The sequence below is a fragment of the Uloborus diversus genome, chromosome 1, assembly GCF_026930045.1.
Source record: "Uloborus diversus isolate 005 chromosome 1, Udiv.v.3.1, whole genome shotgun sequence".
Lineage (NCBI taxonomy): Eukaryota > Metazoa > Arthropoda > Arachnida > Araneae > Uloboridae > Uloborus > Uloborus diversus.
The window spans coordinates 144,441,138-144,457,549 of record NC_072731.1 but is presented as its reverse complement, the minus strand read 5'-3'; the positions used below and the strand labels follow the sequence as shown (position 1 = coordinate 144,457,549).

The following is a 16,412-nucleotide window of genomic DNA, read 5'->3' as shown; positions in this document are numbered from 1 at the left end:
TGGATCAGTTAATCAGGACGGTGAAAGTGTTCTTCTGTGAGGGTGCATAACAGCATCAGAACTTGGAAGTTTGGAATTTTTTGATAAAATAATGAAGCATGCTGTTCATTTGAATATTTTAAAAAGCAATTTTAAACTGTTAGCCCAAAATATGGTAATCGGAAGCAACTTTGTTTTTTATCATAGTAACGATAAAAAATACACGTTTGCTTTGGTGCCTCAAAAATTGTCCTCAAACTTAGAAATATCGCATCAATCGCCAGATTTAAACTTAATGGAACATATTTGGAGATATTTGGTGTAGATTACGAAAATGCACCATTGAAACGAAAAGCGAATTAGAAGCAGTAAGACCGAAGTGCGGCTGAACACTTATTCAGAAATTGCATAAAAAAAGAAAGAAAAAACAGTGAAATCTATTCCCAGACGTTTAAAAACTGTTGTTTATACTGCATGATATTCTACTAAATAATAATTTTGTAAAAAGTTAGATTATTTACTAATTTTTTGACATTTTTTCAAAGTGTACGAAGATTTTTGTGAGATAAAATTTCCGGCACTTTTTGGTTTTCGATTTAAAAAAAAAAATAAGTTTTAATGTTTTATTAAAAATGTTCGTGTAGTTTTTTAAAAATAGATCATAGATATTTTAATTAAATACCTATTCCGAAATATTTTTTCTAAACAGCGTATAGGGGCTTATTTCATTGAAAGTCATAGGTGTACGAACACTTTTGGGAGCCACTGTATATATGTGGGCATGATTTTTGCTGTTATTCGATATATTGTAATAGACATTGAGAATATACCCTTTGCCCTTCCCCCACCTGGGGAAATTTGAAATTACGAGCATGTGTGTCATGAATTTGGAGGCAGGACTTTTAGGGACTTATTTCGATGGATTTAAGTAGTTCCTCTTTATGGGTTCTTCGAGGGATTCTCCGTGGCCAGGGCTGTCATTTAAAATTTTTCCAGGCTTGGGGGGGGGGGGGGGGGGGGGGAGCAAAGGTGCATATTTAATTCAAACTTATCGGAGCAGAACAAAAACAACGAACATCGAACACCAACAAAAGAAAACTTTTTTTCCATATCCACAGCCTAACGTACCTCTCCGTACCATTTTGGGAGAGGTACTATGGCCCATGGGGGCTTTTGGTGTCTGAAACAGGTTATCAAATCTTAAATCCATTTCTTTAAGTTATGGGATGAGACAGCGACAAGGACCCATGCAACATGTATTTCGAGAAAAGAATTTTTGGAGCAAAAAAAAAAAAAAAAAGTACTTGCATTTAACTTTTTTTTTTCTGAATTGACACTTATGTATTTCATTTGGAAACATCCAAGACTATCAATGTAACTTCCCTGCCTGAATTGATGTTAACCAGGGTCTAAACACTTTTCTGACTCGCAGTACCCTTTGTAGAATTATAATTTTCTCACGAAACCCTAGTCTAGATCAGCTATATAATATGGGGAAGAATTTGTTTTCTTTATCTTTACTAATAATAATGCTAAAAGTCTCTCTGTCTGGATCTCTGTGACGCGCATAGCGCCTAGACTGCTCCTCCGATTTTCATGAAATTTGGCACAAAATTAGTTTGTAGAATGGGGGTGTGCACCTCGAAGCGATTTTTCGAAAATTCGATGTAGTTCTTTTTCTATTCCAATTTTAAGAACAAAATTATCATAAGATGGACGAGTAAATTACGAAATTATCATAACGTGGAACCGTAACATGGGCACAAGCCAATTGGAGAGAAAATTCGCCACACAGGCGAACCAAAAGACCTTTTAATTTTTCTACTACGGGCAAAGCCGTGTGGGTACCACTAGTTTTATATAAATTAATGCTATATCACTCTTCTTCATATTGGAAAAGTATTTTAGAGAAATAAAAACATAAATTTGGAATGTTCCATGGAAAAGATATTGAAATTAATGCTGTTTCATCCTTCTGTTTACAGTTTTGATTTTACGAATGCTACCAAGTTAGGTTTGCCCCTAGTATAGTTAAAAACTCATAGAGCATACTTTTTTGCATAAGTTTTCTTCTTTTTTATTTATCAAATGCAACAAGTCGGTTTTCTTTCTCTTGAAAAACCACCCGCTGCAGGCGGCATTGAGATACCGTAAGTGGCGAACATGGGTTAGCGAGCGAATCGAGCAGAGGACGGAGCCCCCAGTACAAAATTAATTTCTGACTAACATTCATTTGGTTTTTTTCTGGTGAAAGTCACTCCAATTGACAAAAAGCCGCAACTTCAAAAATTGATGATTTTGATGCTTTTTTTGACAATTACTGTACAAAAGCTACCGATTTCAATTTCCGCTTTACTACATTCGTAATCTACGCAAAAAACTGAAGATAATGACACCTCACTCAGCTTTATCGCGGAAATGACGCTATTTCCCCAATACTTGGCACACATGCCAATTACTGGGGACTAGCAAAATTGAAGCACCAGTAAATGGCACCCATCATTATTTTAAAATTCCAAATAGGGACAAAAATATACTTCTACACAATTAAAGTTGCACCTTTCAACTAAACAAAACTTCTGACAACGAAAATTTAAAATATATTTTAAGTCAGATTTTAATGGATTTATGTGCATGCTTCCCTTAAGATAAAGAAGAAGCTTTTGCAACAAAAATGGCTGATTTGACACAAACCACAATCGTTTCTCTTTCTTACGTAATGCTGCCATTTAGTAACATGAATTGAAGTTATAATCTTTAAAATTAATGTACATTCAGTTGGTATATAGCCATCTATTTAAAAAAAATTGCAACATGTATTTCGAGAAAAGAATTTTTGGAGCAAAAAAAAAAAAAAACGTACTTGCATTTAACTTTTTTTTTTCTGAATTTACACTTATGTATTTCATTTGGAAACATCCAAGACTATCAATGTAACTTCCCTGCCTGAATTGATGTTAACCAGGGTCTAAACACTTTTCTGACTCGCAGTACCCTTTGTAGAATTATAATTTTCTCACGAAACCCTAGTCTAGATCAGCTATATAAATAGGCCGATGCATCAGCTTTAGTTTAGCCATTTTGAATCGGATTTTTCACTGTTGCGCTGCTAGGGTTTCCACAGCTAAGTTTTGGGTTTCGCCAAATGTGCCGAAAATAATATTTTATTTAATAAACAATTCACGTATACCGCTAATAATCGCTCGCGGTGAACAATCACCAAATGCGTCAGAAAAAGACAAGCACTCAATCACGCGCTAAACTCCAAATCAATCAAAAATGGCTGATCTTAAGCTAATGCGCAAGCTCATATTATATAGTGGCCCTACCCTAGTCTATATTATGTATACGTACATAGGTATAATATATATTGACACCGTAGGCATTTGGCAGCATCCCTCACCTCTTACTGCGTCACATCAGGGTGCAGGAGTACCCACTTTGGGAACCCCTGGCGTAAATTATATCAGCTATAGTTTCTCTTATTAACAATAGGTATTTTATGTATCAAGTAAAATAATACCTGTCAATTTATGGAGTTTTATCCAAATGGATATACCGAAACTTTTTCAGATGTGAAGCATGGGCGCTGACTTTGCCTTCTCTTTGTATAGGTTATCCATGAAGACAGCAAGTCAATCTTCGATGGAATTGCCACCTATACGACATACTAGAGAAGAGGAATTTTATACTGCTGACGAAGACAGTGGCGATGGTATCAAAATTGTTGATTTCTATTTCTTTCACTATTTATTATCAGGGGAAACCCGGGCAACGTGAATACGTTTTCTTGATTATTGTCGTTTAGTTATAACTTTGGAAATTGAAACAAATGTTTATAATCAGTCTTCATTTAATTAACTTACGTAAAGCAATAACAGTTGTCCCTAATATTAATTACACTATTAGATATAAGGCCAATTTTCAACAATGGCAAGAATATCCACTTTGCCCTACACCCCGGGTAAAGTGGATTCGGTACTGGAATAAAGCAAACAAGAACATTATTTGCTATGAAATAAACATGAAAAATTAAATAACCATCTAAAATCAAAGGAACATATTCATAAAACATTTTTTTCTACAATGCCATTTATTGTAGTTATTACAAACAAAGAAATTAAACTTTTAAAAAAAAATAATCTTCGAAAATTAAAGGAACATATTAAAAAACATTTTTTTTTGCTACAATGCTGATTATTGTAATTATTACAAACAAAGAAATATAACTTAAAAATAAAATAAGCATCGAAAATTAATTTCGCATATAAGAAAAGGGTTTTCTACAACACTAATTATTGCAGTAATTATTATAACAAAGAATTAAACTAAAAGAAGTCAAAATCTAGAATTCTTTAAAAAAAAAAAAAACTTTTTCTGCTATAATACTGTTACAAATCCTGTAAATAGTAATTATTGTAGTAACGTAACCTGTAAATAGTTTCCCGTAATGAATATACAACCCCTTTTCATATGGCTAAAGTATACGACCCCTATTTCCTTTTTGTTCATCGATAAAATCTGATAAAGGTCTACTACTTTACAGAAGCGTGTGGAATATTTGAGAAATTTCTTTTCGGTGTCTATATAAGCCGTTAGCGATGGATAAACAGCAGAGTTTCGATTGATATTTCGAACTGAGAGCATTTTTGCTCTGTTTATTGCGAGGCATTTCGCTGTGTTGTTTTCGTATTTGGAAGTAAATACGTGTGTAAACGTTGAGTTTACGGTGTTGTGTGATAATTGCTTAATTACTGATGAATAATTTAGCAGTTGTTGACGATCTTTCCTGTACATAGTGTGAATAAATTTCCTGTGCTTTTATCAAGAACTGTGTCTTCATTTCAAAAAAGTGGAAGTCGCACCGAATCCGTTACAATTTGGCGCCCAACGTGGGGCTACTTTAGGACTTTCTTGGAGTAAGTGTGACTTTGGACATTTTTTTCATAAAAACTTTTTGAATTTGGACTTTAATTTTATGGTGATTACTCGCGCAATGGATGAACAATTAAAACAACTTCTTGATGCAATCAACTCTGTTAAAAATGATATGGCGGCTAATCAAGAACAATTAAAAAATGATATGGCGGCTAATCAAGAACAATTAAAAAGTGATCTGACTGCAAGTATGTTGGCAAATCAAGACCAGTTAAAAAGCGATTTAACGGTGCTGAAAAAGGACTTAACGTCTAACCAAGAAGAAATTAAAAACGACCTTATTTCGGTAAAGACTGTGATGGAAAATAAATTTAATGACATAGAGCATCGAGTTGATGCTATTGAAGAAAAATTTGATACCGTTGAAAGCCGATTCAATGCTGTAGAAAATAAATTTGAAGAAGAAGATAGAAGATTTCATCTAATTAAAGAAGAGATCTTTAAGGACGTGGAAAGGAGATTGGCGACCGCGGAAAGCAGCTCTGTACAGTTTGGCGCTCCCACATCGGTTGCTCGACCGTCCATTAAACTTGCCACATTTGATGGGAAAACTTCGTGGCAGGTTTACAAAACTCAATTCATGATAGTGGCGGAAGCGAACGGATGGGACTCTGCTACCAAGGCCTGTCATCTTGCAGCATCCCTGAGAGGTGACGCAGCGGACATTCTCCAGACCCTTCCGGACAGCCAGCGCCTGGATTTCGCCGCCCTCACATCTGCGTTGGAGCTTCGCTTCGGTGAGAAGTGCCAGAAAGATTTCAGCCGACTCCAGTTGAAGTCCCGTTTCCAGAAAACCGGGGAAACCCTGCAAGAGCTAGCGGCGGACGTCGAGAGACTGTCTCATCTTGCTTTTTGCGACTGTCCTGCAGATGTTCGAGACAACCTGGCACTCAACTACTACATCGACGGGGTTCGAGATCCGGAAATCCAGAAAGCTCTACGGATGGCGGATGTCAAAGACCTGAGTTCTGCTGTTGTGTATGCGATGAAGTTGGAGGCCGCCCAGCAAGCAACCCGCAAAGATCGCCATTCAGTCCGCGGCGTGAAAACTGATGAGTCTGATCCGGTTTCGTCACGCTTTGCTGAACTGGAAAAGCAAATAAAAGAAATTGCAGGAATCCTCAAAAGGACTTCGACTCCCAAGTACCAAAATGGACAATCACTTAAGTGCTGGAAATGTGGCGGCGAGGGTCACTTACGAAGAAACTGTGAAGCTCGCCAAGAAACCAGAGGGAAGAGCACCTCTCCCTCCCAGGTCCAGGAAAACTAAGCCATGGCAATCTCGCGGGGCGGAGGTCGCCAAATTGGAATGAGCCCCATCTTAAAGTTTTCCAGATTTTATCGACGAGTGGCGGCAGTAATGGACTGTTTGTTTACGCATACGTGAACGGGTTTCCCTGCGAACTGATTATTGACACTGGAGCCAATGTTACAATCATTAGAACAGATGTGGCTCGCCAATTTGGACTCAACATTCTATGGACGCCGCCCTGTGTTACCCTCCAAACTGTGACAGGTCACAAGATCGAGATTGAAGGTAAAGTAAACTTAGAAATTGTGTTTGGAAATGCCACTTACCATCATACGGCATTCGTTGCTGCTATCACAGACCCCTTCATTCTCGGATTGGACTTTTTAAAGAAGTATGACTTCAACCTCGACTTCAAGACTAACGAGCTGCACTCGACGAGAGAAGACATAGCAGTCTTTCCCGCAGAAAGTGATGTAAAATCCGGTCATCAAATAATTGCCCAAACAGATTTGTCAATTCCCTCAAGGTCAGAATCATTAATACCCGGCTCCATTGAAGAAAGCAATAGTTTTCGATTTGGACTCGTTGAATCCCCCAACTTAAGCAATAACCCAAAAGGAGTGCTGGTAGCATCTACGCTTGTGGACCTTTCTAAGGATGTAATTCCTGTGAGAGTCGCCAACGTGAGTGAAAGGCCAAGGAATATCCGGAAAGGTGAAGTGTTAGCAACTTGTACTCCAGTAAACTGCATCATTAGAAGAATCAATTCCCCCGAGACTGTGTCTTCCGAGTCCTTGACATCGAAGTTAATTGGGAGTGCGGCATTATCGAAAGATCAAAGAACTGCTGCGGAACAATTGGTGGATGACTTCAAGCATCTGTTTTCATCAGCATCGGAGGATGTCGGCCGTACGAATTTAACGCAGCGTAGGATTTACACTGGAGAACACCCCCCTATTAAGCAGCATCCAAGACGACTACCATTCGCCAAGAAGGAAGAAGTTGAGACCCTCCTGAAAGAGATGAAGGAGAATGATGTCATCGAACCTTCATCCAGTCCTTGGGCTTCTCCCATCGTCTTAGTCCGAAAGAAAGATAGCTCCACCAGATTTTGTGTCGATTACCGACGGCTGAATGAAATCACCAAGAAAGACAGTTGCCCTCTTCCACGGATAGACGACACCTTGGGCACTCTTTCCGGACACAAGTGGTTTTCGACCCTGGACTTGAAGAGCGGCTACTGGCAGGTTGAGATACACCCTGATGACCGAGAAAAGACAGCATTTACAACTGGACAAGGTTTATGGCAGTTTAAAGTGATGCCCTTCGGCCTCTGCAATGCACCAGCTACGTTCGAGCGTCTTATGGAGACAGTGTTAAGAGGACTTTCTTACGAATCCTGTCTGGTCTACTTAGACGATATCATCATCGTGGGACGCAGCTTCGAAGAACATCTGGCAAATCTTAGGAAGGTGCTGCAAAAGCTTAAGGAAGCCAATCTGAAGTTAAGCCCGTCCAAATGTAATTTGTTCCGCCGGGAAGTGAACTACCTTGGTCACATCATCTCTTCCGAGGGTGTACAAACCGATCCAGAGATGGTATCTGCGGTCAAGGGTTGGAGTCGTCCCGAAAACATCCATCAGCTGCGAAGTTTCCTGGGGTTCTGCACGTACTACAGGAAGTTTGTGAAGGGTTTTTCCAACATTGCACGACCTTTGCATAAGCTGACGGAGAGCAAGCAAAAGTTTGAATGGTCCAAAGAATGCGAAGATGCATTTCTACGACTGAAGGAGGCTTTAACATCAACGCCTATCCTCGCCTATCCTCAGCCTGAAAAATCCTTCATCCTGGACACTAATGCGAGCAACGAGGGCATCGGAGCTGTTTTATCCCAAGAAATTGACGGAAATGAACATGTCATCGCTTACTGGAGCAAATGCTTATCAAAGTCGGAGCGAAATTACTGCGTCACCAGAAAGGAGTTACTGGCCATAGTGAAAGCTCTAGAACACTTCCATCATTACCTCTACGGCCGAAAATTTCTGCTTCGGACAGATCATGCCTCGTTAACTTGGCTTTTGAACTTCAAAAATCCGGAAGGCCAGATAGCCAGGTGGATACAGCGGCTCCAGGAATATGACATGGAGATCAAGCACCGAAAAGGGTTGTCTCACGGCAATGCAGACGCTTTATCAAGGAGACCCTGTCCTGAGAACTGCAATTATTGTTCCCGAATCGAGAAACAGTATGGAACGACTAGCCCTACTGCCTATCAGGTGACAGTGACTCCAACATCATCAGAACCTGATCCATGGAGTGATGACCAAGTTCGAAAAGATCAACTTGAAGATCCCGACATAAAACCAATTTTAGAGTTCATGGAAAGTGACAGTCGACGCCCTAGCTGGCAGGACGTTTCCATCTTCAGTCCTGCAACAAAAAGATACTGGGCTTTTTGGAACTCACTCCATTTACGGAACGGCGTGCTACACCGGAAATGGGAATCTGACGACGGCAAAACATCTAGGTGGCAGTTACTACTTCCCCGATCAAGGATTTCAGATTTTCTGAAAGAAATACATAGCAGTGCGACTGGAGGACATTTTGGTGTCTTGAAAACCCTCAATAAAGTTCGGGAGCGCTTCTTCTGGAGCAAGGCGAAGGATGACGTGGAGAAGTGGTGCCATTCTTGTGACGCCTGTGCTGCTCGTAAAGGACCGAAGAAGAGAAGCAGAGGGAAGCTACATCTGTACAACGTTGGAGCTCCTTTCGAACGAATTGGGATCGACATCCTGGGTCCTCTACCAAGAACTGCTGATGGGAACAAATACATTCTTGTTTCCATCGACTACTTCACCAAATGGCCGGAAGCATATCCCATTCCAGATCAAGAAGCTACCACCGTAGCAGAGACTCTAGTCCAACATTGGATCTCGAGATACGGAACACCTTTGCAGATTCATTCCGATCAAGGGAGGAATTTCATCTCTGCTGTGTTTAAGGGCCTATGTCAAATTTTCGGAATTGAGAAAACTAGGACAACACCACTACACCCACAATCGGACGGCATGGTGGAGAGATTTAACCGCACAATCCTGAATAATCTCTCGCTTATGGTATCCAGAAATCAACAGGATTGGGACAAGAAGCTACCTTTGTTCCTGCTGGCTTACCGCAGTGCTGTCCACGAGACTACCGGATATGCCCCATCTCAGATGCTCTTCGGACGAGAGCTTCGGCTACCTTGTGATCTCGTCTTCGGTCGTCCTTCGGATGCGCCTGCATCGCCTGAGGAATACATCCAGGATCTCCAGGCCCGGTTGGAAGACGTTCATAACTTCGCACGAGAGCGAATCAACATCGCGGCGGAGAAGATGAAGACCCGATACGACACAAGGTCTACTGGACATGAATTCAACGAAGGCGACAAGGTTTGGTTATGGACCATCCGACGGAAAGGTCTGTCACCCAAATTGCAGTCGCATTGGGATGGACCCTACAAAGTCCTTAACCGACTAAATGACTTCGTAGTGAGGATCCAAAAATCACCTAATGCAAAACCTAGGGTTGTACATTATGATCGGTTAGCCCCATACTATGGCCATAGTTCATGAGTAATACGTAAACAACCATGGTTGATAACAAAAGTTGTAGATAATTTTTGCTTTTAATGTTTAGTAATATTTCTTGTTATTATTGTGTTTTCTATGCATTATTGGTTATTATTTAATGTGTGTATTTGTGAACATGTGATAGAAGTTTGGCACCCTTTCTGGGGATTGTACTGCCCGGGACGTGCAGTCCTTAGGAAGGGGGCAATGTTACAAATCCTGTAAATAGTAATTATTGTAGTAACGTAACCTGTAAATAGTTTCCCGTAATGAATATACAACCCCTTTTCATATGGCTAAAGTATACGACCCCTATTTCCTTTTTGTTCATTGATAAAATCTGATAACGGTCTACTACTTTACAGAAGCGTGTGGAATATTTGAGAAATTTCTTTTCGGTGTCTATATAAGCCGTTAGCGATGGATAAACAGCAGAGTTTCGATTGATATTTCGAACTGAGAGCATTTTTGCTCTGTTTATTGCGAGGCATTTCGCTGTGTTGTTTTCGTATTTGGAAGTAAATACGTGTGTAAACGTTTAGTTTACGGTGTTGTGTGATAATTGCTTAATTGCTGATGAATAATTTAGCAGTTGTTGACGATCTTTCCTGTACATAGTGTAAATAAATTTCCTGTGCTTTTATCAAGAACTGTGTCTTCATTTCAAGAAAGTGGAAGTCGCACCGAATCCGTTACAATACTAATCATTGCAGTTATCACAAACCAAATCTTTACCATTTTCGAATGCTGAAAAAACTTTGACACCACTGAGTACAAATACGACATTGTATCCAGTTTTTATGCTGGCTGATCATCTTCTTCAATGCATATTTCATCACAGAAAATGCACCTTACATCATCAAATTTCTTTACTTCCTTCTTCTTATCATTTTTATGCAGTTCTATGTTTAGTAGCAGAGATTTTTGATTTCGTCCTTTTTGTAGTGGTCTTTTTAACAGTTTTTTGAGAAACTTAGTCGAAACATCATCTGATTACTTCATGAGTCTTTTTTGATTTTTCAAATTTTTGTTTCTGATTGTCACTTACTGGAGTCCTTGTCAGGCAGGAGTGTAGATCCCTGTAGCTTTTGTTTACGTGTTGATATTGGTTTAACAGGCTGAGGAATAGGTTATAAAACTGAAGGACTGTAGTAGTTCATAGAACATCCAGATTTGGGAGAAGCGGCGGGGACATCATTACCTTGGACTTATTCTGTTGTTTCAGATCCCATGGGAGTATAAGGACGGTTTTCAATGGTAGCACTGACTTGAGATTTTAAAATTGAAGGACTTCCAGGTTCAGATGAAGTGACTTGTCATGACGGGCTTAGTGATTATGGTATCCACTTTGCCCTTCAGGTCCATTTTTGAGGTTACTAAAAATTACTAAAAAAACAGAGCATCTAATCTCGCCGTCAACGGATAGTTGAAAGCTACATAATCGTACATCGAATCCTACTCATAACAAAGAACATGTCACAAATAGTATCAAAGTTATAAACGAAACACTAACTTCTGTAAACTAATATTGTTTTCCCCAAAACATACTTTGTTCGGTCACTGGTGTCACGTGACGCGAACTCGTCCCGACGTGTTTGCCGCACACAGAACGACAACAGACGACCGTTGCTATGACAACGCGGCTGCTGCCAAACTAATTATTTGTGAGTTATAGGCAAAATTCGCTTTGCCCGGGGTATCCACTTTAGCTGGGTTTCCCCTATTTTTTTCCTTCAAGATAAATGCAGCACCAAATTAAAATATTAGAAGCCCTGAACTGTACTACGATCAGGAAATGGAAAAGAAGCTTAGTTATGTAAATGATAAGAACAGGATGATTATTTAAGTTCAGGAAAATCATCTTAGGGGCTGTCTATAAATGATGTCATGCTTTTCTTTAATATTTTTGTCCCCCCCCCCCTTTGTCAAAGTCTCATACTTCGCCTTATCCCCTCCCCACTTTGTCACATGTTTTTCATAACATATTCCTATAAAAATAAGTGATGTCACACTTCTTATTACCACCTGTACCACCCTTTTGTCATAAACTCCCAATTTCACGAAAATTCCTCCCCTTCAAAGCGTTACGCTATTTATAGACAGCCCCTTATGTAATTTTAAGTACTACTCTTTTGTTACTTACTTTTTGGCAAAACAATACTAAATCTGCATAATGAGATGAAGGTACAGATTAAAAAATAAGCTTGGAATTGATAGATTTTTTTGAGTGTTTTAAACAATAAAGCGCCAAAATAACTGATATACGCATGCATATAAAAATAACAAAATAATAAAACCAATTAGATTAGTGTGACCCAACCAGAAATCGCTATATTAAAAGTGAATTAAAGGAGAAGTGTCTAGCAAGATTTCTAGATAGGGTACTTCTGTAAGTTCGTCCTAATTTAAGTGAGTTTAAATTTGGTGCAATAGGTGGCACGCGAGAGTCGGACCATTGGTTTTGATAAAATTTGGATTTTCTTCTACAACCATTCCTCGAATGCACCGTGACTATAAGGAATCCGCGGAAAACATAAAACGTACCTTAGACACTACGATGGATAGAAAAGATTGTAAAGGAACGTTGTCAAAGAGTGCTGACGAGAATTTTTAAACATGGTAAAAGAGAAACCCTTCTCAAATTGCTGTAGAAATCAATGCTGAAGCATCAACAAGTGCCAGCGTAAAAACTCTTAAACTGACCATTAGGGATTTAGGCTTTAAGAGCTGAAGACCGACTTGTGTACCATTGTTGACTAAATGACACAAAACTTCACGCCTCGCCTGCGTCCACTAAAACTGCCATTGGACTGTGCAACTGTAAGCACGTTTCCTGGTTTGATAAGTCTCGTTTCCAACTGTGTCGGTCATATAGACATGCATGAGTTCGGAGACAATCTATTGAATCCATAGACTCTTGATGTCATCGAGGGACTGTTCAAGCTAGTGGAGGTTTCGTCATGGTATGGGGCGAGATCAGTTAGCAGTGAGAAGGATATTGGACCCCTGATACGTCTAGACAGTAATTCAACAGGTAACAAGTACATGGACATCCTATCCGACCACCTACACCCATTCATGTCTATTGTGCATTCTGACGAACATGGACAATTCCAGCAATACAGTGCGTCGCCCACGCGCCAGAAATTTCCACAGACAGACAACAGGTGCGTTGTTTTGAATTTAAACACTTCCGTTGGCCACCTAAATCGTAAAACAGTATCGAGCATATCTGTGGTGCCTTCAAACGTGCTGTTCAGAAGAAATCAAGTCCCACCTCGTACTAATATGGATTTGTGGATAGCCTACAGTATTTGTGATATAAATTGCCTGTAGCATTATTTCAGACATTAGCCGCATCCATGCCACGTCATATTAAGGCACTTCTGAGCGCTCGTAGGGGTGTAACACGGTTTTAAGAAGGTGTATCTGTTGTTTTGGTACTTCAGTGTATATGCAAACTTGGGAAAGTATTGAGCATCAACGCGATACATTCGAAATAAATGGAGGAATGAGTAAAATTTTTGTTTTTGCTTTTAAGGACAATTAGGAGGAAAGTTTTTAATCCATAAATTTGATTTGAATGATATTGATGGGACACCCTGTAGTACATCTTCAGAGATTCTTTATTTTTGGGAAACATAGTACAAATTAATGTGTTCCTGATAGGATTCGAGTGACTTAAATATATTGATTTGTTAATTGCTGCGTTAATAATTAATATGAAACTTTCATTGCTGCCCATTTAGGATCTGAAGCTGCCACGAGAACAAAGCTCAGGCGAGAAAAGAGAGCCTCCGTAGCGATGAATGACTTGCTACGGGAGGATTCTTCAACGGATCCTATGCGTCGTTCCTCTCACAGGCGATCCTCTTCAACTCAGAGTTTTGATGCCAGCCTATCGTCAGATGGTCGATCGGGATCCGTGGGCTTCGTGCTTGGCGGTGAAAGTGAAGACGACTGGCCGTCCGTCGGTGGTGGATTTGAAGCTCACGAACGTCTAGAGGATTTCAGGAAAAGGATTAGAAAGCGCACCAGGAGGAAGCTGTCCAGGCGAGGCAGCAGCAGCTACATGGCGGGCTCCAGCGGCAGCAGTGACATGGAAGACATCTCTGAAGATCCCGAGGAATGGTCTGGCGGAGAGGATAAGGGAAGACCTCGATATTTGAGGCCTACTAGCTCGGAGCCTTTGCTGTTTGCGCCTCCAGAGGAAAGTATGCTTTTGATGAACTCAATAATGACTGATATCAGTTAAAGTCGATTCACGATTGCCCTTGCAGGGATTTTAATAAGATTTTAACACAGACCCTTCTCCCTTCCGTAATGTTTAAAGTACGGTTGGTTGGGGTAAGGGGACCCCTTTTGAGAGCAGTTCGTTTTTGCAACCTTATACAAAAGTTTTGATGCAAAAAAAAAAAAAAAAAATCAACTTATTGTCTTATTTTACTTGGACATTATTAATGTACAAAAGTTTATCATTATTTTCTAAAATAATGCTTTAAATATTCTTAATGATTATATAAAAAAAAACACATGGGTACCAATCACTTACCCTATAATAACCGGTAAGTGGGTCACCCCCCTTTAATTTAAATCAACCATATCTAAAAAAAGGTGTACGGAAAGTGTACTGAAAGCCTATAGGTACATATTATACTTTCAGCATATAAAGGTGTGTTGAATAAACGTAATACCGTTGATAAAGTTCAATTTTAGTAAATTCTCAAAATTTTTAACCTGAAAATGAAATTGGAAACACTAAATGGCTGTGTCTGTTTAAAGTATGCTAAGAAAAACTACCATCATAATGGACTTCATCCTCAATTATAACTCCCACATCCTCTGCACCAGTCCAATACGTTGTGGTTTACTTTGATGTAAATTTCAAATACATAATCACCACCTTCAGCAGCTTTTGTAGCTGAACTATCAATTCCTACAAGGTCATCACAGTTGTCTTGTATTTTACTAATACAAATATTTCATCAAAGTCGCTTTTGATTTTGAAATCCTCATTATTAAGGGGAAACCTACTTTCCCATAGTTAGGGGACCCACCTACCACTTATAGCTAAAATTTATGTGGTAAGTGGGACCCCTCCGCTTAAGCACTTATTTTATACAAAAATTCTTGTTGCAGTATAAACTTTAAGTTAAACTATACATGAAAAATTAATGATCATAAAAAATAATAAAAACTAACCTGGAAACACGTTTTTGAAAAATGTTACTTTAACCTTGCAAAAAAAAAAAAAAGATTTATTTATTTATTATTTTTTTTGATCAAGTGCTATGTAAAACCTATTAATGTGATGACATATGACAGGATCAGTGCAAAGAAGTTTGAAAATTTTATCCATATTTCAGTTTAAGGGGTTGGTCCACTTCCCCCAACCAACCCCATAAGTATTAATGAGAATTTTACATGATAAAAAGCAAAAACGAATTCGCCGAAGCAGTCTTCCCTTTCCTTAATTACTTTTGAAAATAAATTAGAAAACCAAGATCTAAAAATGTCATGTTGCAAAAAAAAAAAAAAAAAAAAAGTCCCCAACTGTTTTCTTTGTTTTTAGTATTCAATACACGTTAGTAAAGTTTCGGTTTCGGTGGCGTCATAATGCTCACGATTGGGTTTAGGATCAGACTTAAACGCATGCGCATGACTTTTCCTGCATCCTGAATATAAATTATTTTTTATTTTTAACATGAGTATTTTGATGAAAATGAAAGCTTTTACTTGTTGATTTTTAAATCAATTCCGAATTCTTTAATTTTAATACTTAACATTGCTTTTTTAGTAATTAAATTGTATTCTCACAAACTTTCAACATTGAATCCCACTATGAGGTAAATAATTTATAAGATATTTTAGAGTATTTTTTCTCTTCACTGTAGCATTACATTCTCCTTCGGCCAAACTTCCTCTCTCTCCGGAGGCTTTATTCTCTCTTGGATCTAAAAAGGTGATGATGGCTACTTCAAGCAGCGGTTATTTGAAAGCCTACTCATATGACGGAGTGAGTCCAAACCTACCTGTACCGTTCAAGGCGAAATTTCGCCGGCGGAGGAGACATAATTCAGAAGAAGGGGACATTTCTCTCGATGGTCAACTAATGATGGAAAGAAGCAGCAGTTTAGAAGATTTGTCGTCATGTTCGCATTCTGGGCGGAGGAAAGCAAGCACGGTAAAAAATAAATAAATAACTGAAAAGTCGTCAAAGTGCGAAGTCTAAAATATCTTTTAGCTTTTCGAAAGCCATTCAGAGGGCTAAGAGCTTGATTACTAAAGCCCTGGTTTCCTAGGAGCGAATCCCCGATCTCCGACGTCACTCCTCGCTGAAATCAAAGTCATGTGGATTCCGGCGTGACCATTCACGATGTCGATTTAGCTCGGGCGAGCATGCGCAGAAGAATCAAGTTTTCGCCTAGACGTAGAGCGACTCCTACGATCGGCGTGTTCGCTCCTAGGAAACCAAAGCTTAAATCGGCCAACAAGGCCGTGTCCTGTTGAATTCATTGCACAAAGACTTTTCCTTCCACAAACTAATTGGTAATAAATTGCGGAAAGAGAAAAGGGGCTTTTTTATGCAGCATGTAAACATTGTACATGCTCATCCGGTTTATCACGTTGTG

The 16,412-nt window shown here is 39.2% G+C and overlaps 1 protein-coding gene across 1 annotated transcript in view; it reads left to right on the top strand.

Moving 5' to 3' along the window:
- LOC129232676 (uncharacterized) overlaps positions 1-16,412 on the top strand; it is a gene marked incomplete at its 5' end in the record, with an annotated part of 50,302 nt that overhangs the window by 25,408 nt on the left and 8,482 nt on the right. The window contains 3 exon segments of the mRNA XM_054866811.1: positions 3,594-3,694; positions 13,530-13,994; positions 15,675-15,964. Of these exon segments, the coding sequence (XP_054722786.1) occupies positions 3,594-3,694; positions 13,530-13,994; positions 15,675-15,964 (856 nt within the window).